Source organism: Pelecanus crispus, chromosome 18, assembly GCF_030463565.1.
Source record: "Pelecanus crispus isolate bPelCri1 chromosome 18, bPelCri1.pri, whole genome shotgun sequence".
Taxonomy (NCBI): domain Eukaryota; kingdom Metazoa; phylum Chordata; class Aves; order Pelecaniformes; family Pelecanidae; genus Pelecanus; species Pelecanus crispus.
The window spans coordinates 6,122,597-6,150,020 of record NC_134660.1 but is presented as its reverse complement, the minus strand read 5'-3'; the positions used below and the strand labels follow the sequence as shown (position 1 = coordinate 6,150,020).

General features: G+C 43.5%; 1 protein-coding gene across 2 annotated transcripts in view; it reads left to right on the top strand.

The window, feature by feature from the left end:
- Positions 1-27,424, top strand: part of MYO1D (myosin ID) — a 163,838-nt gene that overhangs the window by 22,436 nt on the left and 113,978 nt on the right. For both annotated transcript variants that reach the window (XM_075722696.1, XM_075722698.1), the window contains exons 2-11: positions 15,862-16,070; positions 16,918-17,011; positions 17,756-17,921; positions 19,476-19,529; positions 20,468-20,563; positions 21,681-21,797; positions 22,708-22,911; positions 24,044-24,189; positions 24,273-24,387; positions 25,080-25,250. In XM_075722696.1, coding sequence (XP_075578811.1) covers positions 15,862-16,070; positions 16,918-17,011; positions 17,756-17,921; positions 19,476-19,529; positions 20,468-20,563; positions 21,681-21,797; positions 22,708-22,911; positions 24,044-24,189; positions 24,273-24,387; positions 25,080-25,250 — 1,372 coding nt within the window. The remainder of the gene's footprint in view (positions 1-15,861; positions 16,071-16,917; positions 17,012-17,755; positions 17,922-19,475; positions 19,530-20,467; positions 20,564-21,680; positions 21,798-22,707; positions 22,912-24,043; positions 24,190-24,272; positions 24,388-25,079; positions 25,251-27,424) is intronic.

Below are 27,424 nucleotides of genomic sequence, written 5' to 3'. Positions count from 1 at the left end.
CTGGCCAAATTGGGTTGGTTACCAATTAATGTAACATATACAAACAACTGCTTGCTCTGCTGTTCTAAGCCCAGGCCTGTCTATACTTGGGGTTATCTCATTCCTCCAGTGCTCCCTGTGAATTTCCTGGGCGGATTTAATGATGGGAATGCCAACGCGGACCACCTGCCTGACTTTTGGCTGACCATGGCTAAAAATCATAGCCTAGCTGGACTTCTCTTTTTGTTGCTTCCAGTTGTGGTGTGAAGACAGTTGTGTCTAACAACTTTCCCTCTTTTTTTTTTTTTTTTTTTTTTTTTTTTTTTTTTAAATTAAGGTTGGGTACAATGTGAGGGGGAGAGAGGAACATGAGGGAGCCATGAACCAATTCCAGGGTTCATGAAGCAGCAATAAACGTGCTATTATACATGAGCAATGGCTTGTAAAGGGTTGCAATCTGCTAATGTAGGTTACTGGGTTGATACCACTGACTTAAGAACGGTTCTTTAATCTGTTTAGATATTTTGACAGTCCTTTCAGTTTGAATATGAGGAATTGGTCCCTTGTGAATTTTTGATGCTTTCTCTGGGTCATTTGAATAGTTGCAAAACCTGTCAAATAACACTGGAATGCACAGTGCACTGCTATTTCTGATTAAACTATGAAGATAACAGCCTCGATAATTGCAGTGGTGTCGAAGTAATTGTCATCCAACAAGCTGTAATTTGAAAATGGGTACCACTGCTTGGCCAGTGTGGCGGTTTAGTTTAGAAGCTTTTAAAATACTACCTTCTGATATCTTTGTTTTGTTACATACTGCTTATATCTGATTAACATGTGATGAAAATGTCACGCGTGCCCATCTTCTTTCCCTACTTAATGAGCGAGACGGGAGGGCTTGAAAACAAGATAGTCAAGCAGCAGTAAGTTAATGTTTTGTTTTAGTAATATACGTTTTATTTCCTGTACACTTAGTCCTCAGTTGCCCTGGGGTGGATGATCCGGTTGCAAATTAACCGCGCTGTTGTTAAAGGCCTGTGTGAGCTCCATTCAGAAGCAGCTCCATCCCGGCGGAGCACAGAGCCTAGGCACGGTGCTGGGAGAAGGTGCCTGTGCTGCTTTCAGGCTGGGCCGTCAATTCACTGTTTTCTCCCCCCGTGGAGCTCAGCTCACAAAGCTGCAGAGCTGAGGTGGCTCTGTGCAGAGCTGCCTCTTGCCACCATGTCCTCAGAGCAGGGGTCCCAGGGAAGAAGCTGAGAGATCTAGCAGGAGGTGAACCCCACTAACTCCACAGGGGCACCACACAGGACCCAGTGATCTTAAGATCTTTTTGTATGGTCAGTGGAAACCTGGTCAGTGCAGCTGATGAATCGACCCCAAAATTTCACCTGCCTGAATGGAGGTACCCAGTGGAAGGCTTGTGGCAGTGTGCTGGTTGACCCAGACGCAGGCCTGGCAGGCTGAAAATGCAAGCGCTGCTCTCTGCAGGGGTTTGGCAAGCTGGCTTTGTCCTGCGGGGCTACTCAACTTAAAAAAGTGTAGCCTGGCCTATGTTAAGGTGCCCTGTGGGAGCAGCCACGGTGTGTGGTGCAGAATGTGGTCTGTTGGAGAGCTCTGGGAGCGCATGTGCAAAGACCTGTTGAGGAAGATCCCCTTCCCAGGAGTGCTGCAGGTGCTGGGCAGCGTGGCTGGTGAGCGTCTGCTTGACAAGGAGCAGGCGAGGACGCCGTGCTCGGGAGCTGCTGTGCATCAACCGGCCTGTGGAACAAGAATCTCCCCGCAGTGGATCACAAAGATGACACAGATATTGCTGAGATGGCCTTTGTGTAAAAGCAAGAGTGTAAAAGCAAGATTCATAACATCAGTGATGGCACGAATGGGGGAGGTGGTGCTCCTCCTGAAGATGCCTGGATCGCCTCATGGTTGAAATCCAATTATACAAAACGCTGAGCCATTCCTTTACAGATGAGTAATGTGCTGTAAATTGCAAGGTCATGGATCGGCAGCAGAGGAGGATTAGAGGACGCTACATGTGCTGTGTGATACCAGCCACCAGTTCGGTGTGCTTCTAGAAAACATTCAGGAGGCTCAGGGGGGCAGCGGGAGGAGATGCAGTCAGGAAAGATAAGGAAATGCTGGTATGACTTCATAAAATATTAGCAGGCTTTTGTTTTAATAACCAGAAACAGTTTTGTTTCTCTGTATTTAAAATAGGAAGAATTAGAAGAAGTAGAGATGGTTATTGTGACGAAGAGTTACTAGTGCTTTGTGGAAGGACAGTAAATAAAGTTTGACTTGTTTAAACTAAAAGTGGAAACAACCTCCCAAACCTGAGCTGATGGAATTACACTTTTTCTGTCATCTTCTCTCCCTCCAGCCTTCCTTCTCTCCCTGCTTCTCCTCACTCCTTCCATCCCCACCGAAGAAAGGGGAAAGAGAAAGAATTTAAGGAATAACGCTGGTAAAGCAGCAGTAGGTGGTAGAGGGGAAATTGAGTTATCATTGCTGGTTGGTTGCACAGGTTGGTTGCTTTGCTTTAACATATTGATCCTGAGTTTTAGGGCTTCCACTTCGTGTTTGCAGAGCAGGAATCTTTGATCCTGGCACGCTGCTTTGGCTCGTGGGTGTCTATTGTTCTCGTCTCCAGAATCGGATGAGCCACAGCCCAGATGAGATGTTTTCAGGGTGAACCGATGCTTCAAGTGGTGTTAAACTGTTTTGGATCCCTGCTCTGTCTTGCTTGAGGTTACATCAACAGATTTGGACTAAGGAAAGGATTTTTCTTATATCAGGTTACTGGACAGTTTAGAAGGGATTTTGCGTGGCCCATTTCCTAGAACCGTTGGCATTTTCACTGCTGAACTGTAACTCTTTTAGGACTGAGACAGAATTTCACTATGCAAGCAAGTCGCTTTAAAAGACAAAGCTTGCTTGCTTTGAGAGAAGTAGAAAAAATAACTAGCTGGCTTTCATCTGCTCTGACCTGGTACTTGGAGAGAAGTGAAGATACGGTTTTAATGACTGTCCTTATTTCCTGGTGTTTGCTTACCAGCATTAATGACCTGTGCACCACAGCAGCAACTTATCAAAGCCTGTGATTTTTCTATATGTAGGACTATTTCCTTAACCATTAATGCAAGCCTGTACTCCACTTAAAAGGCCAAAGAATGGGTGCTCAAGATGAGTGTAGATATGAAGTGTCAAATTCCTTTGTTCTCTTTCTCAAAGGACAAAGATGCGAACAGGAAATAACTGAGCTTTATTTCTTTTCCTGTAAGTCTCTCTTGAATATATTTAAGAGGAAAAGAGTCATTTCATAAACACATTCCACTCTCCTTTTGACAAACCCAGGATTTGTAGTAATTTTGTTGGCACTGCATGAAAGTGCTGTGAATGAAGCGCTGGAACCCTGTCCTTAATCTGCAAGTCCATCAGATCGTTTCATTGTATCCCAAAGCTATAGATGCATTTTCTTACTGGATTGTAGAAGTGATTATTTTATTAACCAGATTCAGTTAGAAGCAGGCCAGAAGAGTGTGTGCAGTATTTGCTGGGAGGAGCCTTGTGTAAATATAAACCTTAATGGTTAGTTTATATATATACACACACATATAAAAGACCATGCAAATGCTGTACTCGGTGTGTATGCTATATCTACGCACAGACTCATGTAGTAGCGACTGTTGCATCGCAATATATTAAATATATAAAATGCAAGTAATAAGGTTTATATGTGTGTGGGTTTAAATTCTTAAATTAATAGGTATGGAAAACAGTGTTACGCTTGCGCCAGATCTGAACAGGATTTCATTAGATAACACCAGGCCACTTTGGGGAGAGGATGTCCACTTTGCTGCTGCTTCTCATCGGAGAAGTGTGCATTTTGGGGGGGTTTTACAGAGCTGAAGTTATGATGTGTATGTACTGTTGACAGTTGTATTCCACTATGGATTGCTAGTAGACACCTAAATGTATGGATTGCTAATGCTTTCCAATTAAGAAAGCAAAATAATTTGAGAAACTGGAAGCACTCCCTTGTTTTCAGAAGTCCTTGGACAACTAGCAATGGATCCATTTCCCTCATTTGTTACTGCCTGCTGGAAGATGATTGCTAAGTGTGTTGGGGAGCTGATATGTGAACATTTCTAAGTTTCTAATTATTAGTAATTTAGTATGATCTATGTTATTCCAACTGTACAAGTATTGGTGAGATACCTCTGCTGCAGAAGAGATGATTGAATGGATGTGGGAAGGGTAACACAAACCTTTTAACTTAAAAAAGGTAGGAAAAATAATATAGAAAAGAATTTGTCTATCTACTAGATGATTTCATATATATTTTTAAAAGGTTTAAAGAGATTGACAGTTTGTGACTGCCAGACTTCTTGATTCAAAGTGTATTTCCTTGTGTTTCATCGCAGTATGTTGCTGTTCTGCAAGGGCTTAGCAGCTGCTTGCTCACAGGAGGGAAGGAGAAACATAGCTGCATTTGGAGGAGGGTGTGGCATAGCTCTGAACTGTTAATTAAACTGACTTCTAAAAAAAAAAGTTCATCTAAATAAGGCTGATAGCAAAATTAATTTGAAAACCTGTGCTGCTATTATTGGAAATAACAATTACTTTCAGCCATTGTTTGAAGCTGCAACCTGTATGTCATAGCCAGGGAGTAATGTTGTTTGGAAGGGACCTGTGGAGGTTATTTAATCTAACGCCCAGCTTTAAACTGGGCCAACTGGTTTGTTACAGGTATCAAAAATGAATGGGATAATCCTGGAAATAAACAGCAGTGCAGGTTTACTCTGTGCTGCTGGTTTTGAGTGTAATTAGATCTGCCAAAGCTGAGAGTATGCACTTGACCACCACTCTAGGCTAAGGTTGTGCTTTCAGTAAATAATTAGTGGCAGAAAACTTTGTTATTAAACTTTTTGATAAACAGTGTAGCATTGCTCTGACTTTCGGTGATCATCACTGACTAATGCTCATTTCCTAACAAATGATACTTCACAGAAGTAGGAGCCTGCCTGAATTCTTGGGCTGATACGTCGTCTTAAAACATCCTGTTTTAAATCATTTCACTAACTCTGAATTCCGCTGGCCTAGAATTAAAAATGCGATGGCATGGCCAAAGTCAAGTTGGCTTGTGGAAGATGAGTTGTAGATATTTTACAGGTTATCTGCGTATTAATTCTGAGTGTTATTTGTGCTGTCTGACTGTTATTTGCATAGTCTTGCAGCTTCTGAGTGGGAGCCGTCTTGATAGAAAAAACATGTAAAAACTAAAGGAAGGAAATGAACACAGTCTTTCCGGTGATAATTTAAAATGATAAAACGAGCAGCATGTAAATCAAGTAATCTGTTTTAATAATCAAACCATTTGAGTCCTTTTCCATATTGCTAACGTTCCCCTTGCATTATCATTGTTTAACAACTCGGTACAGTTGGCACTGAGGAGTTCACTTCTTTTGCAATGAATGACGAATGCATGAATAACAGCTCTCCTACTGCTCAGGTGTTTTTCCATTCAAAGAATGGAAAGTGAAGTACTCGAGGCTGTTGTGCAAATTCATTTGCACATCTTGCCTGTCCTGCCCTGCGCTTCCATATCCACAGGGATGTCTGAAGAGTTCCCTGTATCCTTCCTTTTCTTCTTCCCTTTTTGAAGTTGTCCTTTTAGTGAGAGGAAAAAAGATCCTGAATCTGCCAGGTCAGTCACACTCGTGGCTTCTACTGAAAGCACTACATTTGGTTGTAGTAAAAAAACCCCTTTTATTTCTAAACCAAACTTTCTGTAAGATATTAGTTGCTCTTTAATTGGAATAACAAACCTTGTGTATTTACTAGGCCTTTTCAGCACTGATGTGCATACTTAATATCCTTTCTGTAGGGCTTGAGGGTTTGTCTTCCAGGGCACCTGTTGCTCGATTCTTGCTAATGGAGGGTGACTGAAAGATGAAGAGGGGATTTCACTGCAATTCTGGTTCACTTCGCCATTAGGTGTCATAAAGTTTTTCCAAAACAAAACAGAAAATACAAGGAAAAAATCCAACAACAAACCTGAGCCAAATCTACAACCAAGAAGTGGGAAGCCTTTCCTGACTAGACACGCTTTCAAGGAAGCACAAGGAAAAGCCCTTTCTTTCAACCTGAATAGCAAATGGCCGTATTGTGGTGAAACGTATTATTTGCTTTGTGATTTGCAAACTTTTCCCCTCCGTTGCTTATGGCTCTTTCTTTACGTTAGCTGGCTGAAGTCGTTGGTATCTGTCCCGCAGGGAATGGTGTCGGTGATAATCTGAACGTGGGGTGGCTGAGATCACAGCTGCCCATCGCTGTCCCTTCAGCAGACATGGCAGAAGGGAATCTTTGGCAAAGGAGCTGGATGGGCAGCTGTAGGTGGAATATCTTCATCTGCTGCTTTGAGACTCAGCAGTTTGTCTGCCGAAGCCCGTAGTTGGTAAGCTAATGTGCTGCTAGGACAGTTTACAAGCCAAAACCACAAGAGCTGTGTTAAGTCACAATATGCTGTAAAACATATAAATGCCTAAAGAACTCTGCCTGGTTTCATGGACAGAAAACAAACAGTCCTGTTTAAGGACTACATACTCAATATTTGTGTTGCGGTGAGATGGTACGGATCACTGTAACAGCTCTAAAAGAAACCCTAATTATGCAGAAACATAAGTCATATTCGTGCATTATTTGCGTATTTTGCATTATTATTTTTGCATGATTTGCGTGCCCTGCATTAGCATAGATAAGGCATCTAATTTTATTTTAGATCTAACATTACCAAAGGACTAAGCAAGCCTTTTGGAGTGCTTGCAGATGGTGTACTCTTTCTTAATACTACAAGATGATTCTTGGGTTTTTTTGAGCCCCGTATCAAAACAATGCTGTATTCAGGAGGCTCCAGCAGCATTCAGAGATCAGCACTGAGCACGAGCTTAACAAATGCAGAATATTCCTTTACAGCAGAACAATGGAGCGCCTGAACATCAGCATCTCACGGCCAGCTGACTGCAGAAGGAGTCTCCGAGCATCTGCAAAGAAAACCTGTGAAATACTGTGATTGTACCTTGGCACCTGGGCTTGAGGAATAAATAGAGGCGTGGTTAGTCATCACTAGAAAGTTCTGTTAATTGTGCAGTGTATACAGAAAATTGGGAAGGTGGTATAGTATACCATACCCGTGTAAGAAAGAGACGGCTTAGGAAATGAGGTTGAAAGCCATCGTCAGTGCAGTGCCGATGTGGCTTCAGGTTATGTTTGTTTATACAAGGATGCTGCTGTGTCAGGGTCACGGGCAGTGATGTCAAGGGGTTTTGCCTCCTGAAGTCACTGGAGAAGTTAGGAGGAGGTAACAGGGTATCAGTCATGGTCTTTGTTTTTCTGCGTGTTTCTTGATCTCTCTGTTGGGTTGCAGGATTTTTTAGTTCCTTCAGCATCCCTTGAAAGAAAGGTTGCTGTTCAGAAGGATAAGCTAGTCGCTGCCTGGACACTGTTCAGACAAACAGACCATTGCAGAATTCATGCGCCGCTGAACCAGGGCGGTGAAATCGGACGGTATCTTCCGCATGATGCAAATCTGTCCAACCGCCAGCCCTTGGTCTGGTTTTTGCCTTGCATGCTGCAGTTCTGTCCACCGATATATTTGAAGGTAGCATACCCTGTAACACAGCGGTGTATAATCCAATGAACAAAGGTGAATTCACAGAATTAAAGGCTGGGATAAGTGGTGTGGCAGGTTACAGTTAATATGGACAGAGGGTTTGGGAAGGGGAGGAGGTGAATGAAGGTCAAGCGTCTTTTTTTGAAGTACCTGAATGCTGGAACATCGGAGTGGAAGGAATGTAATGGATCATGGAGTCAGTTGCTGGTCAGTGCCGGAAGCCAAATCTTCTAAACACGTATATAAAATAAGTTCTGCAATATCCAGCAGGGCTCAGTCGTCCTTTCTGCCTCTACTGAAACGCTCCTTCGGGACTTTGCTGTCTTGACCGCGAGCTTTCAGTTTCAAGCCTACATTGGCCAGGGTAAGTGCATTCCTTTTTTTTTTTTTTTTTCTTTTTGTATGGGCCTGTGTAGTTTTTTTGTTTAATTAGTCCTTCTGGCTACCTAGCAAGATGATACTCATCTACCGATGTATTTATAGAGTGATTGCTTTCACCTTTCCTACTCCTCAGTAGTTTTCTGAGTCTTACGCAGTTAATTCTTTTACAAGACAAGCTCTAGGCTCTTCTGCACACGTGCTCCAGTTGACTTCACGTGTGATGGGAGCAGATAGAAGAACCTACCTGACTTCTGAGCTTTGTTTTTCTTTTTACTATCCTTTTATAGACTATGTGCTTTTATTTGACATATTACAAAGTTAGAGATTGCGGGTAGATGGCAGTCTCTTGTTTGTTGCTATCCCCAGCCTGTTGTACTCTTTCCTGGTTAGGTACAGGATCATAGGACACTTCAGCCTCAGGGGGTCATTCAGGGCAACCTCCTGCTCAGGGCAGAGTAATACGATTACTGCATTAGGATTTTACAGCGTTCCAGCCAGACTTTTCACATGGAAAATGGGAGTGTGTTTTACTGCCCTACACAGAGAAATCAGGAGCAAGCTGCTTTTCCTCTACCTGTGCTCAATAGCAACTTTCTCGTGTGTGGCTTGGAATAGAACCACAAAGCATTATGTTGTCCCTGGAAGCTTTTAAAAGAACTTCCTTTTGTCTCATCATCTACTTCAAGTCTGCTTGTGCCTTCTGCTACGCTTCTAGGTGTGTAAAAAGAGTACGCAGTGCTTCCCTGCTGTAGGAGAGACGGCTCAGTCTGCCTGACGCAAATAGAAACGAAAGTTCAGTGACTCCTATGTTTAGTGGTTTGGCATTTTTTCAGTGCAAGGTTAGTACTTCATGTTTAAGGAGAGGGATTTTAATATTATTCCAGTTGCTAGCTAGCCAGCTACATTTCACAGTTTTAGCCTTTATTCAGCGTTCATTAGAGCTAGATTAGCATCCATCTTCCGTTTTCCTTTCCCCTGACCTTACCTAGTGGGTTTGCAAAGCTGTATGGATGACTCAAGGGTCAGCTGTGTTGGAGCTGAATCAGCCTCGTCAAATTACAGTCAGTTTGCTTAAATGTTGGTTTGTTGGGGAAGATGTGGCACCAGTCACTCATAGTTTACTATTCTCTTTTGAAAAAAATTACATCATGACAAAGGACTCTTTTAACCTTACTTCCAAAGCTGACTGTGAAAATTGCAGATGAATGAAGTATTCCTCACCCTGCCCTTTCTGCTCCCTCTGTACAGGAAAGGAGTGGTGCAGAACACGCGCTGAATGGCATTTCCTATTTTGTTAAACTGGCAACATCTGAAAACTGAATCCATGCAGGACAACTGCAAGCAAAAATTTCACCTGCGCATTAAATGAACTTAAATTCCATTTTTTCTGGCTCTCAGGATGGATCAAAACATTGTAGACGTGCATATTCAGAATCGTGACAGACTTGGATTGTTTTCCTAGCGCAGGGAGGCAATACAGGCTGGACAGTTTTTTGGTCTGTTTTTCCAAGTGCAGCAAGAATATTTTAGCTATACTTCTGCCAACGCAAATCCTGTTTACCCGAGTTGTCTTGTGATGAGGATGATTTGCTATAATACAGTTTATGAGCAATTTACTGAAAGACTTGAAAGTCATTCTTTCCTGCTTGACAGCTGAGTTTATTTCAAGATTTACCTAAAATAAAGTCTTTAAGTAGCACCAGATACTCAGTAGGGAGACCTGGTATCACATATAAAAGGCATAATTGTCTGACACACGCAGGGTGAAGTGTGCTTAAGCAAAGTTATCTTACTTCCCCAGCATAAGAAGAATAGTTGTTCCTTTGCGTCAGTGCAGCTGGCTGTACATTTGTGCATTTAAAAACAGGTAAATATGATTTCACTGCCAGAAGTCTACTTAAATTCCCTTCCTCAGTGAACGCATCCTAAAGGCCCATCCTTGACTGTCCACGTGCATCTGTTTGTGAAGACGGGTTTTAATTAACGTTTTCATGTGTGTTTGCAATGAGAATGGAGTCAAAGCCTGCAGTGATGGATTTTTATTGTATATATTTGGTGGGAAGAAATAACTAAGAACTGTGACCCCCTTTGGGGGAATAACCCAAATCACACAGGGTGTTTGCAACGGGAAAAGGAATTGTCCCTCTTCTGCATGCCGGAGAGGTGTGCAGCCGCTAGATCATTCCTCTTCCCGTGCACCAAGGAGGAGGGAAGAAAAAGCAGTACGCTCATACTAAGTATTTCAGTTTGATTTGTGCTGCGTAGTTAATGAGTAAGTTGGAAAGAGTTAATAGTTTGAAATCATCAGCTTTTATTCTTTCAACCTTCAGCAGTACGAGGTTAGCTGTTGACTCTCCAGCCCAGGCTGATGCAGCTGTAGCACTCCTGTATCTGTTCTGAATTATTTGCTTTCGCTTTTTTTGTTAACGTTGCCTTCACTTTAAGCCACTGCTGTACGGTTAAACTGAAAGTCCGTCTTCAGTCGAATGCTGTGTTGTGACTTCTTGTCGTGAAGACGTTCTGTTTCTGGAGCATCTGCGTAGCGTCGGGGAGCAGGAGGGGGTGAGACCAAGGCGGTTTACTGAGCACCTGCTAACGTGGGAAAGCTTTAATGTGTCTGCGTGTGTGTAAAGCAGAATGTGATGTCAGTCTGTGATCAGTGGTGAGAAAGGAGCAGTTCCAGGCGAGGGAAGGTCTTTCCTCGGGAGAAAATAATCCATAATATCAATAGCTACACTTCAGCTCTCTTAAAGCGACAGAAAATGAGACAAATGGTGACTTGACGTGATTTTTCCAGCGGTTGCTCTGCTCCTCGGATATTGGACAGATGGAGGGAAAGGCTGGTAAAATGTGTTTCTGAGGCGCCGTTTCACACCCCGGCAAAGCCCAGCCTGTGAGCTCACTGCAAACGATCCCTGGTAGCTGGCACGGGTTATCTCAGAAAGTATGCTGAATTCTGGAAATAGCAATAGGCCTGCGGAGTGCTGCCTGCCGTCTGTGATCCCGGCAAGTTTCTGTTCTGTTTATCTTTTGGTACAGAGCAGTTATCATGTAAATGATTAATTAGAAATTCCCTTTATAATTTGAATTGCAGCATTTGGAGTGGAGATGGCATGGTAGGGTGCCTTTGTTTAACAGTCTGCTTTCTGCAGATGTTTTTTTGGAGTATGGGTTCCAAGTCTTGCCAGCTAACTCTTTTCTTTATTTGTATTGAGTGCATTTGAAGTTGCATCATTTCCTCGGTAAGAACAGTTTTATTTTTGACTGGAGTGTTTGTCAGGTGGGAGAAATCCTAAATGTGAGTGCTCTCTGGTGGCGAAGATTCCTGCTTCAGTCTTCTGATTTCTGCCGTGTATTTTCCAATGGCAATTGGATGTGAACATAGGATGTCTGGACTTAAGGATGTTTGTTTTTTCAACTCCCTAAAAATCAAAACTACAAAACAAAGTCTTGGCAGTTGTCTTTTCTAAACAATCATTTCTCTCCCTTCAAGTGATTTATATTCTGTGACCAACTAGTTTATATTTTCTCACTATCAATCCATGTTTTAACAAGGTAATAAAGACTAGTATAAAAACTTCTCATGAAAGAGCTGATGTTCTTCATCCAAATAACAGGCAAGGATTAAATACTGTCATTTTCATCTTGGCTGCTGAGCTAGATTTCAGATGCCAAAGTAATCTAAGTGGAAAATTCAGAAGACAGTGATACAGAAATTATTCGAATAACATCATTGCAGGGAAATCTTTTCTCCTCCAAGCTGCAGCAGAAGATGATGTGATTTTCAGGGTACATACAAAATGAGGTTTGACCCTGGGGGTGTCGACCCCCAGGAGTAGGTACAGGGGTTCCTTTTATCAAGTGTGCTGTAGGCTGCTTCTATAACACAAATCCACTCCTACGTGTTACACGCTCGGCACTGAAATGATTACACCGTCCTCTCTGATGAGCTTTCCCTGGATGGAGTGCGTGCCCCGACTGCTGCCTGTATCATCCTGGCTTGTGTCAGCAATGCCGTGGCCAGCAGGAGCAGGGAGGTGATTGTGCCCCTGTGCTCGGCGCTGGTGAGGCCGCACCTGGAATGCTGTGTCCAGTTTTGGGCCCCTCAGCACAAGAAGGACATTGGGGTGCTGGAGCGTGTCCAGAGAAGGGCAACGGAGCTGGGGCAGGGTCTGGAGCACAGGGCTGGTGGGGAGCGGCTGAGGGAGCTGGGGGTGTTCAGCCTGGAGAAGAGGAGGCTGAGGGGAGACCTGATCGCTCTGCAGCTCCTGACAGGAGGGGGCAGGGAGGGGGTGTTGGGCTCTTCTCCCAAGGAACCAGCGATAGGACAAGAGGAAATGGGCTCAAGCTGCGCCAGGGGAGGTTTAGGTTGGAAATTAGGAAAAATTTCTTTACGGAAAGGGTGGTCAAGCATTGGAACAGGCTGCCCAGAGAGGTGGGGGAGTCCCCATCCCTGGAAGTGTTCAAAAAACGGGCAGAGGTGGCACTTCGGGACATGGTTTAGTCTGGTCTGCCCTTGATTGGTTTAGTGTGGACTTGGTGGTGTAGGTTAATGGTTGGACTGGATGATCTTAAAGGGCTTTTCCAATCTAGGCAATTCTATGATTCTATGCACCTTTCCGAAAAGCACCGGATAGCTTCGTCGTCTGGTTTTGTGACCGTGCCTTGCAGTAGAATAGCGAATTTAATGCAGCTTGTACCTCCCAGCTTGGAGTGCCGTCATTGGTTATTTTCTTAAGTTTTCATGAGTTCTTCTTGGGCAAGGAAAACCAAGAATCTCACACCGAAGCAATGCAGCTAGGAAAACAGGCACTGCTGTTCTTGGCCTGCTGCTGTGCTGAGCTGCGCTGTCCGATGAAAGGAGGCTTTATCGACAAGGAGGGGCGAGGAGCGACGGCTCCTTTTAGGAACATCTAAGCACAGCTCTGGAATTTTAGCTCCGATGCTAAGAAGTAAAGAAAAATGAGCAGAGAGGTAAAAGGAGATGTCAGTTGTTCATTAACTCCATATCCTTAAAGCCAAGCTTGGGAGATGCCTGTTTGTCAAGATTGGAGGTGGATCCTTCTCCCTCGTCTCCATCTGCCTTTTGCCACAGAGGCTGAAGACGCAACTTGTCAGAGTCCAGGAAAACCTTTTAAAACTTGACTGAGGCCGAATGTGAGATCTGTCATGTAAGCCCGGAGCTGTCGGGGAAGCGAGCAGGCAGGCAGCACGTCAAACTGCGGTGTGCGTCGGTGCCGCCGCCGTGCCGCCGCCGAGCCGTGCCCCGGCCGAGGGGCTGCTCCACGGTGAGCTCTGGGCGGCCGGCCGCGGGGCAGCCTGGCAGGGGCAGACCCGTAGGCTCTGCCTGCGGGGCAGGCGGCGACACCGAACTGTCGAGGGAGGAAACTTAAACTGTGCTCTGCTGCCGAAAGCTTACATAATTCATTACTTAAGGAAGAGGTCAGAGTATTGGGTACTGCGATGGTGACTTGGCACCACTGCAGCACTTCAGTAGGGGTGTCTTTTTTTTTTTTTCCTCTCCTTTCTTCTTGGCAGCTAAAAGAAGCCCCTTTAACCTCCCCATGCTGACCATGAACCCTCCGGACGTGCGTCTGGCAGCACGCTGGGGCTTAAAACCTCCTCCCGAAACTGCTATATCTTTATTTTTATCATTAACAGTGCCTTCAGCGGTGGTGATGTGCCTGCTGTGCAGTGACTTTTGGAGAGCACTCTGTATGTTCTCCATTGGGCAACTTGCCTTTTTGGATGGCCCAGGCCCAAAAAGATGGGAAGGATTCTGCCAGTTCTGATGTCCTTGTAATGTTTTTCACTACATGTGTGTGTCCCAGTGTGATTTGATCTCCTTAATAGAAACAGCGGTGTGCGTGTGTGGTTTTTCTTAAGCTCTCCTCTGTATATGTAGAGTCCCTCATGTGCTCCTGAGAGGGCAGCTTGGTGGTATACGATCTCTTTGCACCCACGAGTGTCTTGCGTGTTTAGTATCTTCCAAATACCGCAATCCCCAGCTGCTTTGTGCTTCAAAGAATTAAAATTAAGGATGGCGAATGACAAGAGCTGAGTGCGTGAGGCTTCCTGTGTACCTAAGGCCGTCTTCTGGTTTCCCAGTGAATAAACTGTTTTTTAAGAACTAGGCTGTGATTCTGTATTTCGTACCAGGCTTGCGTGCCCATTGCTTAGTGTTGTTGCCTATGTTATCCCTCATTTTTGTTGCAACAGTTAGCTGCTGCGCTGTAGTCGGTATTGCTAATGGCCTTATATTTTCTAAAACATGTTTGGTAGCTTTCAAACAGCATATACCTCTAAAATACAATATATCATTGCATTTTAAGCTCACTGTTGTTTTGGGAAATGCGTATCAGGACTACCTTCAGTTCAAGCTGAATGCGGGAACAAAAAGACGTTTTGCAATTCTTGTGTCTCTTTAGTGAAGTGTTTCTGGAGGAAGCTGGAATTAGAGGCAAAATGGCTTTTAGAAAGTGGAATGCTGGTTGCTAGATTATATTTCTTGAGTTTTATTACACCTGCTAAAAACGAACACTGCCAAGATGCTGCAGAAAATTCTCAAATGAACAATAGAAAATGTCAAGCCTGTCACCACATGGGGGTGGTAATAAATTCAATAAAGTACTGCTAGAATTTGTGCGGAGTCTGTCAAGGAGTAGGAAGGCCCTTGTACTCTAGAGAGGTGTTATGGTGCCATCTAATGTTGTAAGATTTAAATACAGGGTGCAGACAGGTATTTAATGGCAGAAATGCCATAGTTTGCATTGATCTCTCAATCTGCTGTCATCCTTTCTCCTCCTGAGAAGCAAAGGCTGTATGAATTCTTCAGCTGTTAATCTGAAATTCCTTCTGTGCTATTCTGCTAGATAACTTTCAATAAAATGTATCGAAAATTTCTTTGGAAATGTCTTTTAACTTAAATGCCTTTTTTTGTTTGTTTGATTTGTTAAGAAATGTTATTTTCTGTCTTGTTTGCAGAAGGAATACTAAGGACCAGGTAGGGTTTAGGAAAGGTGTCGTTTAGGGTTGTTTTCAGATGTTCTTAAGAAGCTTTCACCTCTGGTTTAGCAGCAGTGATGATGTCCAAGTGCCTTCTGCTGAAGAGGATGGAGTGGAAGCTAATTGCTAGAGCTGAAGGGCTGTAATTTGCTTCTTGGCTTCTAGCTTTGTTTACTTTCTTGCAAATGTGATTAGACCTCCAAGCGAGTGGCTTCAGAACTTCTGCTTCTCTGGCCTGAGCTGGGCTGTGCACAACTGTAGAATGTGAAAAAAGAATTTGACTTTAAATCCCCTTTATGAAGCAGATTATATAAGCTCATCACAAACTCATGTTTACTTATTGGCAATTGTAGAAACAGCAAATTATATTAACTTAAATCTTGCTGAAGAATTTCTTAGAAACATTTGTTTCTGGCAGCACGTTAATGGCAACAGAAATAGCTGAGTATGCAGAAAGCTGGCTTGATTGCATCGGCAAAGCAAAAGTTTGCTATGCTCAGAAATACGGTTGGTGTTCGTACCTCGGTAATCTGATCGGTCATGCATCTGCAAGTGAAATAGCAGTAGAAATTTCCTTTGTGGGTGGTTGGATTCAAAGCTAGCCCTAGTTCTTAGTCCTTGTAACATCAGGTCTCTAGGTAATATGGTAACGTGCTATCCGGGCCGCAGTGGTCAGATAATGTCCGTAGTCGGTGTTTTATTGTCATGTTTCAGAACGATGATGGATTGAAGAGTTCACCTGATGAAACGGGCAACTTGCTTGGAAGACATATTCTGAATCTCTGTTTGACTAATTCCCTTTCTCCCTTTTGTCTCACCCTGGGTAGGTTTGAAAAAGGACGGATTTATACGTTTATTGGGGAGGTGGTCGTTTCCATGAATCCTTACAAAAACTTGAACATCTATGGGCGTGACATGATTGAGCAGTACAAAGGAAGGGAATTGTATGAGAGGCCTCCTCACCTCTTTGCAATTGCTGATGCTGCTTACAAAGCGATGAAGAGGCGATCAAAAGACACCTGTATTGTAATATCAGGTAAGCTGAAAGAGCTTTTCATTATGATGAACACTTGATCTTTGTGAAATCTAGGCAGAAGAAGAAGAATGATTTGGCTAATGACAGTGTTTTATAAAAGAAAACTTCATTAATCTTAAAAGTGCTTATTTGCATTTGAATGCGAGTGTGGAGACCTTAACAATTATTTCTCATCTAGTTCAAGAGCTGGTGTCAGTCATTAGCTTAATCTGTGCACGCAAAGTGATAACTTGAACATGAGTCCTCTGCTTGCTGTGCCTAATGGAGATCAGCGAGAGCAGGGTTCCTGTCTCCCTTTAGGGAACTGCGGAGTGTTGTCCCCGAGATGACCGGCCGGTGTTTTGGTCTCCGTTTCGATGGCTGGACCGATTGCTTGTCGTGGCTCTAACAGTGGGAGCAGGGCTTGTACCATGAACGGTCGCTATCTGGATCCTGGCACTTCGTTTCCTTGATGTTCCCGTGCTCCAGCAGCTCTGAAAAGCGAGAGCGCCGAGATGCTGTGCTGAACAGTAGCCTCTTGTATCGCAGTTCCCGGCACTGCTGCTAGCTAAGCCTCTGCATGCCAGCCTTTCTCCTCTAACAATATTCCTTTTGATCCTCTGTGTGCCAGGCCTTTCGCCGACCTGTGAGATCTTACATCATAACTGCCTCTAAGTCAGGGGATCAGCAGCAGCCAGGCAGGGTTATGGCTGTGTTGAGCAGCTGTTCAAAGTGCACACAAATAAGATTGCTTTAAAAAAACAGTCATAAAAAAGCCAAACGCTGTCTATATAACACAGCTATGCTGTTCAGTGATTTGCTTTGCTTTTTTTGACCTGTTGTGTCATCTTTGTGTTTATGCCCTCAGGTGAAAGTGGGGCTGGGAAAACTGAGGCCAGTAAATACATCATGCAGTACATAGCAGCCATTACCAACCCCAGTCAGCGAGCAGAGGTGGAAAGGTAAGGGCCTTGCAGAAAAATAAGTGACATGGTTTTGTTTCTGGATTTGTCTCTGTGGACTCTGTAGCACCGTGCTATTACTTGGTCTCTTGCAAAATCAGCATGTGATTAGTACAGCATTTACCTAACTTCTCCAGATACTACTTTTACTCTGGGAATTTTGCAATCTTGATTGCTAAATTTGTATAGAAAAAAACTTAGGAAAAACTCAAACCTTCAAAATTTCAAAATAAAAACAGTATCTAGAAATTGCCCGAAATATGTGTATGTTGGAATATGCTCCTTGCACTCAACATGCTATTCTGTGACCTTTCAGGCTTGCATGCTCCTGAATTGCAAAATGTGCCTGTCAGCCTTAGAGTAAAAGTTTTTGAGCAAGGAACGTGGCTTTTCGCTGAAACAGACTTAGTACCTGCCCCGATAAAAGTTTTGAAAACTACTTGCAAGAGAGTTCAAGAAATTAATTTCAAATCTTACATAGGAACTGAATTTTTGATGCTATTTTCAGTGGGGGGATCTGGTCTTTGGTTCACATTGGCTCGGCTGTAAGGAATATTGCCGAAAGCTCCCAGCTGATTTCCCATGGGATTGGTAATGTCATACGCATCTGCCCAAATAATGTCATCAGAGCATCTCTGCTGTTACTAAATTCTTCTCAAGAAATGCCTGCAAAAAAAATTTCCATGGTTTGAGTATACAAGTGTGGACTTACCCTGTTCTCTCTTCCATTTATCTGCACTACAGAGTGAAGAACATACTGCTGAAATCCAACTGTCTGTTAGAGGCCTTTGGCAATGCCAAAACAAACCGTAATGACAATTCCAGCAGGTTTGGCAAATATATGGATATCAACTTTGATTTTAAAGGAGACCCGATAGGTGGGCATATCAATAATTACTTACTAGAAAAGGTAAGCCACGCTCACTTTTAGAGGTTTTTGCGCAGTTACTTTTGTAATATGTGCTTTGCCATTAGAATGTTTTCCTTTCAAATGTGGTATGTCGACAGGTGACGTAGGAGGGCATAGAATCTCATTAAATCTAGGGCTTAATTTTTCTTCAGGAGTTAGTATAAGTAACCGAAATGCTGCTGAAGCACTGGCACTGTTACTTCAACACCACTGCTTTCAGAGCTCACCATGTAAGCGTTGCTCAAAAGCTTATGTCCCTCTTGGTGTATGTACTTTGTATCTAGAATAAAAGTAGAGATTAGTTTAACATCTGCAAAACTCCTTTATAAGTTCCCTCACTGAGGTCTGAGTGGTGAATAAAAGGAGAAGATACCTAGGTCTCTAAGTAGCAACAGTACGCTTGAGAAGCGTTATTCTGGAATAATGCCACAGCCTTGTGTGATCTTTTAGTAGCTTTGGTTTTATATATTCCAAGTCATCCTAAGCATAATTTTTTTTTTTTTTTTAAATGTCATTAAATGGTGGCTGAAAACACTGGAATATGTAAAACTGTAGAGAAACCAGGCTTGATCTATTAACAGTTCTTGTTATGCATGAGACACACGTCTGGCTTTGATTTATGTGATTGACCACATCTGCTAACATGCTTTTTTGTTTTGTGTCTTTTACTTTTCCCATTATTTCCCTGAAGTCTATTTTCAGAATAAACACTTTATTTTAAAAAACAAAACAACAAAACCAAACATTTAGCGTGGTACTTTCATGCAAAAAAAGGGGTGGGGTTGCAGCTGCAGTGACTTAAATCCTGATCATTTATTTCATATTCTTGACTTCCACCACGTTACATTTGTTTCCATTTTGACAGCAGCTGGGGTTCTGGTCCGCGCACAAGCGGTCAACAGGCAGTGACTTTGCGCTGCGACGGGAACACGTGCCTCCTCGCTCTCCATAGTTCAAACTTGTAGCATGAAACAAGGATACGTTGCTCGCTGACTGAATTTCTGCTGCGTTTAGCTTCTGTGTGCGTGTGTGCTGCGTTACACGGATTTGGAAGGAGCGCGCTGAAGATGGAGCTGTGCCTTGCTCCCTAAACCAGCGCCCGTGCGTTAGAGCAGAGCGTTCACTTGCACGGTGGCCGGGTGCTGTTGGCCGGCCCGCCCTGGGGTTGCAGGAGTGCTTATCGTCAGGCCCGAACGATGGCCCATGGAGCGTTTGTTTGTAGTCAGAGTCCTGATTTTCATTTCCAGAGATTAAACAGCTCATAAACTTAAAACGATGTTTTATTTGACTCTTCCATGACAGCAGTTCTGTAGTTGCCACATGGGATTCCTGGTTGGAAGTAGGACATGGCAGCTGTTACGCAAGCTGGTCTTTTTGATTTTAGACTTCAAACTCCTTGCTGATAATGTCCGTAACAGACCTGTTGCAAGATAAGATGAGTTTGGAGGCGTCCTAGCAGCGGCGAACCGATGTCTCGGAGTCAAAGGGGAGGTGCTGGGGAAGCAGGCCGTGCCCACCCAGAAATACCTATCTTTGTATTTTGTTTCCCTGCAGTCTCGTGTGATTGTGCAACAGCCGGGAGAGCGAAGTTTTCATTCTTTTTACCAGGTTTGTGTTCGTTTGCTGAAACAAATGACTTTTCTCAAGTTTGCCAGACGTGATAGGCAAAATATTTAAAGCTTTCACCCTCTCATGTGTTTTGCAAAGGGTTCCCTTGTTGTTGCATCTTGGGTGATCTTAGGCTCTTTAGTTCTTTGAAGAGGCCTGGTCTGGGGAGCGAGCATGGGAAGATTTATTTTTTTTCTATCCTCCAGTCCCATATTAACACATTTGTAAACTTAAAAGGAGGCTAACTAAACAAATATGGTAGACTATTGGACTTTGACTCACTGTTTTATTTGTAATAAGTCTAATCCCTCTATTTTCTCTTGAGGCCTTTAGTCCATATGGAAGTAATTTTATGACACCAAGTTGACTTTCTTTCTTTCTTTGGGTTCTTTTTAATGTCTTCCATGTTGTATGGTGGTTCCCTTGTGCGTCCTTTGGGGGAAATGGTCGGCTTATTAGTATAACCTTTATTCTCAGTTTTGCGGTGAGGGAAACGTAGGTTTGTTTATTTTTTTCCCACTTGCACAAGGGAAACTCCATGATGACATGTTAGTACCTTTCTCATGAACGTGTCATTTCCGTATTGGAAAGTCTCTGTGTATAGCGAGAAGGTAAATGTGCTTGCCAGGGCACATCTGCGGCATGTCACAAACGTAAACATGTCTGGTCTGTGAAGAGGTTCGGGCTTGTTTTCTAAACAGTTTTGTCACTCAGAAGGACAGTCAGTCAGGCAACCTTTTTCTGGTCGTCAGAGCCCTACAACGATGCAGACCGTGTATTTTGCACATGTTGTGCTTATGACTCCAGCTGATTCTTCTGTAGCAGTAATTTAATATTTTTATGGTTTTGCTTGTCAAGCAGATGAATAAGAAACAGAAGAAGGAAGGATTTGATTTTTTTTTTTTTATTCACGGTTTCTTAAAATACTCTTTGTACAGCTCCTCCAGGGGGGTTCTGACCAGATGTTACGTTCCCTCCATCTTCAGAAAGATGCATCTGCATACAACTATATCCGTCCTGGAGCACAGATAAAGGTGAGGGTGTTGCTAGTGAGTTAGAGGTAACTTGTCTTAAAATTGTAGATGCTTCTTGAAATACTTAAAGTACTGCTGAGCTAGCAGAAGCTGAGACCAATGTTTATGGCATGAATATGGAAAGGTGACACAGATGTGCTATTTTTAATGGAGTTTCTGGCCCTAGAAGACAAGCATATGTGTACTTGTGCCTGCTACATTTGTGCCTGCTTATAAAAAACAATCAAATGTAGTAGGAGAGATGTCACCTTTGTTAATAAATGCAGGCATAGGTATTTGACCTGTTACCAGTGACAGACTTTTCATGCTTCATAATGGGTAACTTAAGCTGCTTTCTGGACCAAAAAGCCAGAAGGACTCTTTTTTTTTTTTTTTTTTTTTTTTTTTTTTACACGGTAGGAGCATTTAAGTTACTGAAGCGTTCATTCTTCATATCTGACTTGTCCTCAAGGGGGCCTCTGAGCAAGAAAGAAGGAAACAAACCCATAAAGTTTTTAGGACAAGATCCTGAACGCTTTTAAGGACGTCTGGAGTTGTCCCTAGTGTTGTCCCTCTGAAGCAGGGTCCAGATAAAAGGCTCCCTGATTTCCTAATGGCTTTCTTGAGATGCTCTTTGGCAAACAAACCTACAGACTTCTTGGATGCCTTTATCAGTTTCTCTAGAAACCTGCAGTGAAAACAAACCCAGATGATCAGGCAGGGAGGGGGCCAGAGGCTCATCTTGAGAAAGATGGTGACCAGAAATGTACTGCTGGTGCTCTGCAGCTTTGACTCAGAGGGGCTGTGACTGCACTACTTGTAACTGTTGTTCTGATTATTTATGAATTGCTTCTACTTTTTCACAATAAATTCCACTGGGAAAGTACTGAACTATTTAATCGTGCTGTGATGGATTTCTGCATCTCATTGCTGCTAGTATACGTGTGTGTCCAATGCGGGGTTCAGCGTACAAGCGTACGGTATGGCGTTAGAATAAGTTGAGAAATCTCATGACAGTGTCTTGCATCTGAAAAATAGCAAAGTACATATCTATTTCCCACGGACTTGCAAAATCTTTGCTTTCTCACCACTGACTTCCGTTAAGCCCCTCATGTCCCAAACTTCTCTTTCCCATCAGTGTTCCATCAGTGATGGTGCAGAGTTCAAAGCAGTAGCTGATGCCATGAAAGTGATAGGCTTCAAGCAAGAGGAGATTCAGACTGTCTACAAAATTGTGGCAGCCATTCTTCACTTGGTAAGCTCTCTGCCCGCGGGTATGAGTAGGCTGTTCTTCAGGAGGTGTCAGGTACGCTTGTACTTCCAGCAGCTCTCATTTTCTTGCTGCAAAAGCAGTTGGAAGATCTGTTGGCTGGAAAAGTGTGTACAGTTTACAACGTCCAGTGGTGAGTGAAATTCCTTGGTGAAATAGGACACTGCAGCGGTGATGGAAGATCACGTTTTTCCTGCATATTCCAGGTCCCAAAACAGACATACCACAAACTACTGGGAGCTGTTAAATGTTCTGAACAGGAGTTGTTTGGGGTTGGCAGTGAGGGGGTAGGGAGCTCTGGCCTCGCTATCCTTCTGTCCGCTTTTACCCTCACACTCACCATCCTCACGGTGATTTTGCTGGAAGGATGGTACTTCACTTCATGGTGGAGGCTTGAGCACAGCCAGATACAGGAGACCTCTTAATTCTCTGTATTCTGATGCTAAGGAAATCCTTCCTTCACCCATATTCTCCCGGGACCCACAGAGCCTCCTCCCCTGCACAGTGTCCTTGCACCTCAGATCTTACATTTCCTTGAGGAGAGAGGCACCGCAGGTGGCCAGGAGGAAGGTGGCAAAGAAAACAGTAGCTTTTTTCCAGTTTTTTCTCCTCCTTGGAGTAGTTGTTTGGTTGTGTTGTTGGAAGTGTTTGATATAATTTTTTTCCAAAAGCTGAGCTGAACACTGAGCAAGAATGCTGTTCTTCAAGTCAGGCTTTGCTGTTTCCACTGATGTTGGAGCTTTGTGGGTGTGTGAATGTGCAAGGCCCACCCTTCTGATGTGTTCGGAGATTTACTGACTTGAACAGCAGGTGGAATATGGATGAACTTGGGGTGTACCGATTCATATTAATAAAAGACAGATTGAGAAATCTGGTTTCTTGCTACTTATTGCAGGGGAACTTGAAGTTTTCTGTGGACGGTGATACGCCTGTAATAGAAAATGGCAAGGTTGTGTCCATCATCGCAGACCTGCTGTCAACAAAATCTGACATGGTGGAGAAGGCTCTTCTGTTTCGAACTGTAGCTACAGGTCGGGATGTCATTGACAAACAACATACTGAACAAGAAGCCACCTACGGCAGAGATGCCTTTGCAAAAGTGAGTTTAAATTTCCTTTCTCTGCGTCTGATTTTGTATGCGACGGTAACTGAGACGCATTTCTTTTGCTTTTGCCTTTTGGTTGAGTTGTACTTGGTGCAGCAGAGAATGGCAATGCCCGAGGAAGGCATTCAATATTGAATTGTCTTCGTAATTGCGCATTTGTCAATGCTCAGGTCCCAGTAGGATTCCTGGGTGGATCAGTAGGTATAGTGGGGAGTCTGTACTTCATGCAGATTTATTTCTGAACGTGTGCGCTTCCGTGTTCTGTAGGGGGATTGCAGAGCAGCACCACCCTTACCCTTCCCTGCCTGTGGCACAGCGTGCACTACAGCCAGCGGTGCCTGCGGCACGTGAAAGAGGGGAGGGAGCTGCAAGCCTGCCTTGCTGGCATCTGCAAAAGGAATACGTCGTACAGGGCTGAAACTTTGTGAAATACAGTTCTTGGCTTCGTTTAGCAGTTAAGTTGAAAGAGTAGAGAGTGGAACTGTAACATCTAGAACTCAGGTTGGAAACCCAAAGTGCTATCTTTTTTTTTTTGGAAAAGTGGATACTGATGACTGAAGGAATGACAATTGTCCTTCCTTTGCTAAGAAATCAAATGACAAGGGAAGAACAGGTGAAGTTATGAAGATCCTTGACTATTAACTTGACTTTTTTTCCTAAGATTATATGTTTGCACAGCTTCGCAGTACATTTTGAACATGCAGACTGCAACGATACCTATGCCTACAGAACATTTTCTTTTTGAAAGGTGAACAGGAATATTTTACTGCCATTGTGTTCGGTTGTTAGGTTTCTATAACTGAACTCTCGCTCGCTCTTCAGTATTGTTAAATTATGCTCAGGTATGGAAGTTATTAGGCAGCTGAAAAGCAGATTGGAATCAAATCCGAGTGACCTCACTAGGATTTAGACTTTGTGTAAATGAGTTTGGCAGAAAGAAAAAAATATTTTCATAGAGTATTTTCTTCTTGTCAGTAGCTGTTCACTTTTAGTGCGACATTATCTGTAGCTTTTGTTTAGTTAGGGCAGCATCTTGAATTAAGCTTTGTAGCAACCATGTGTTGCATTTGCCAGAAAGAACTGAGACAGATGCAGGCAAAATTCCTCAGTCTTTGTTTCCTGGCAGGCTATATATGAGCGCCTCTTTTGTTGGATTGTGACGCACATCAATGATGTGATTGAAGTGAAGAACTATGACACTACAGTACATGGGAAAAACACCGTCATTGGCGTCCTGGACATATACGGCTTTGAAATATTTGACAATAACAGGTGAGCCACGTTGTTAAAGCATAGTGCTGTGCCTTCTCCTTTCCCAGAAACCTCATCACCTTTTTTTCCTTACGTTTTTGCAGTTTTGAGCAATTTTGCATTAATTACTGCAATGAGAAGCTACAGCAGCTCTTCATTCAGCTGGTTCTAAAGCAGGAGCAGGAAGAGTACCAGCGAGAGGGAATTCCCTGGAAGCATGTGAGTGATTTGGCAGGGGAAGGAGAGGTCGGTTTGAGGTCAGCGTACCAAAATAAGTCCCAGAGCTAAAGTTGCTCCGCATGTACGCTCCTGTCGAAGTTGATAGGATATCTGTGTCCACGCCAGCTGTACTGTCAGACTTGCTGTCTGGAAATCAGGCTGTGGAAGAAGCTAACCATGTATCTCACAACGTTTCTATATTTGTCATGGTTTGGGAAAATAAGTGACTCCAGGTCTGAGTTAAAACACATTGTGACATCTCTGTGACGCCACGTACATCGCTGTGTGATTCTGTTCTGAGAGCTTATGCGTTTTGTCCAGTTGTAGATACTCAAGCATAAAAATCTTGAGTTCTCCTGTTCAAATTCCTTTCATAATGCTGAGGGTGAGGTGCGCAGTTTTCACTGTGGTGACTGTGCGCAGGTGAATTTTAAAGGACATTTTAAAGTGCATTCTGTAGCGGTTGATTTTTGGCAGAGTTCTCGAGATTTATGCGAGGTGTTTGAAAGATCACCTTCTCCGCTGTTGAGTGGTAGAAGAGTAGCCTGCTTAATTTTGAGTTAGTGATTGACGTGTTGAAAGCTGATTGCTGCTTCTGTGAATGGTGGGCCCCGTTCTCTCTGTCAGACACGTGCTGCTCCTCTCTTTCACTGGCCACAGTCACAAATATACCCGTGTTTTGTTTTTTACAGATTGATTACTTTAACAATCAGGTCATTGTTGACCTGGTAGAGCAGCAGCACAAAGGGATCATTGCCATTCTGGACGATGCCTGCATGAACGTTGGAAAAGTTACAGACGAGATGTTCCTCGAGGCTCTTAATAACAAGCTAGGGAAGCACGCTCATTTCTCCAGCAGAAAGGTAGCGTACTCCTCTGCCTCCTCAAAACTGGCTTCCTTTCCTGTGTGATGCCTTTTCTATTTTTTGGGGTTTTTTTAGACTTAATAAGTGTCGTGGTTTAGCCCCAGCCAGCACTAAGCACCATGCAGCCGCTTGCTCACTCCCCGATGGGATGGGGGAGAGAATCGGAGGAGTAAGAGTGAGAAACACTCCTGGGTTGAGATAAGAACAGTTTAATAATTGAAATAAAGTAAAATAGTAATGCTAATAGTAACAGTATAATAATGATAATAATAATAATGATACACGAAGCAAGTGATGCACAATGCAATTGCTCACCACCCGCCGACCGATACCCAGCCAGTTCCCGAGCAGCGATCGCTGCTCCCTGGCCAACCCCCCCCAGTTTCTATACTGAGCATGACGTTACGTGGTATGGAATAGCCCTTTGGTCAGTTTGGATCAACTATTCTGGCTGTGCCCCCTCCCAGCTTCTTGTGCACCTGGCAGAGGATGGGAAGCTGAAAAGTCCTTGCCTGGCATAAGCAGTGCTGAGCAACAACTAAAACATCGGTGTGTTATCAGCATTCTTCTCATCCTAAATCCAAAACACAGCACTGCGCCTGCTACCAGGAAGAAAACTAACTCTATCCCAGCTGAAACCAGGACAATAAGGAAAAAGACTTGCTGGGGCTGGAATCATTACCGCCGAGTATGCCAAAATGCCTGCGAGCAGCAGCAGCTGCCAGCTCCGGAACAGGCCGCCTGGTCTGGGTTTCGGTGACGCCTCGGGCGGCCCCGTATCCGGCAGAGGGAGCTGAAGTCTGTCCAGTGTGGGACCTGTCTCATAAAAGGCATAAAAGAAGCGTCAGCTCCTGCCTTGACATATCATGATGTCATCTGTAACCAATCGATGCGCAGTTTCAACCCACGTGACGTTTTTCCCAGGCTGCTCTAATACATAGTGACAGTGAAATTATTCACACTTCTGCTTTATTACAGCACTGTGATCCCCCCCCGTCATCATTGGCTACAAAACACGCTCATCTCAGATTGTACCTATGATCATCCAGTCCCCTCGACTTGCTTTGTTTTGGGTACAATGTACGAATTAAAAGGCTTTATTTATTCCTCACTTGGCAGCATATTGAAAACATGGTCACCAGCCTGATTAATTTGAGAATCTTTCACACTGAGTAATCAAATATGGGCCTTTAATTTATTGATGTCTCTCTACTGAGAAATGTTGTTTGAAAAACATCGTTCAGAATGCTGGTTCCCCCCCCTTCTCCCTCCCACCCCAGTACAATATTTTATGTAGGTCAGAAATACAAAATTAGCGTGGTTGTGTAAGATATGTGCTAAAGGCTTCCCCCCAGGAGGCTGAATATAAACAATACATCTGGATGTGGCTTGTTTGGGTGTAGGCTAGGATGAAAATAAAATAACTGCTTTTTCCTCCCAGATGCGGCTTTCCTTAAGCGCCCTTTAGCTGCAGCGTACCTGTCATCTCATCTGCCACATGCATCCTGACAGGGAATCTTGCTTTCCGCGTTAACCTAGATTTTATGTGCTTAAGCAGCAGATGCCTAGCATGTGCTGAGTAAACTCACCTGAAAACAAGTATTTTCCTGAAGCCTAGTCTGGGTTTGTACATTCTAATGCAAATTGCTTCCTTTAGTAGTACTGATGCTTGTGAATAGTGGAGCCTGGGGGGATGGACTCTGAAATCCTCTGCAGTGGGGTTGGGTGGGAAGCGGTCCAGTTTCTGGAGCTGTCTGGTCAATAGACGTAAGCTGGTAGAGAAAGGAGTTCAGTTTCTGTTCCGTCCTTGGTCCTGCGTCTGCTAAGGCGGCGTGGTTCCACCACAGAGAGAGAGCAGGTAGTACTTTGATACAGTGGGGAAGAGGACTGGATTTCATAAAGTATATGGGAGGCTATAAAATTAAATTTAAAAAAAAAAAAAATATCTGTTTGAGCCCTTACTTTCAGGAGTCCCTTCACAGCATAGGAAACGTTAAAAGAAAATATTGTTGGTTGTGGCATTCCTCAGTAGGGGGTGGCATTGTCAGAAAACTGTTTGCACAGACTAGGAGAGAAACAAGGAATACTGCTATAAATAATGTTTATGGGAGGGTATGATTTATCTTCCTGGCTTGCTAATTTCTAGTTTAAATCAATATAGCCTTGAAAAA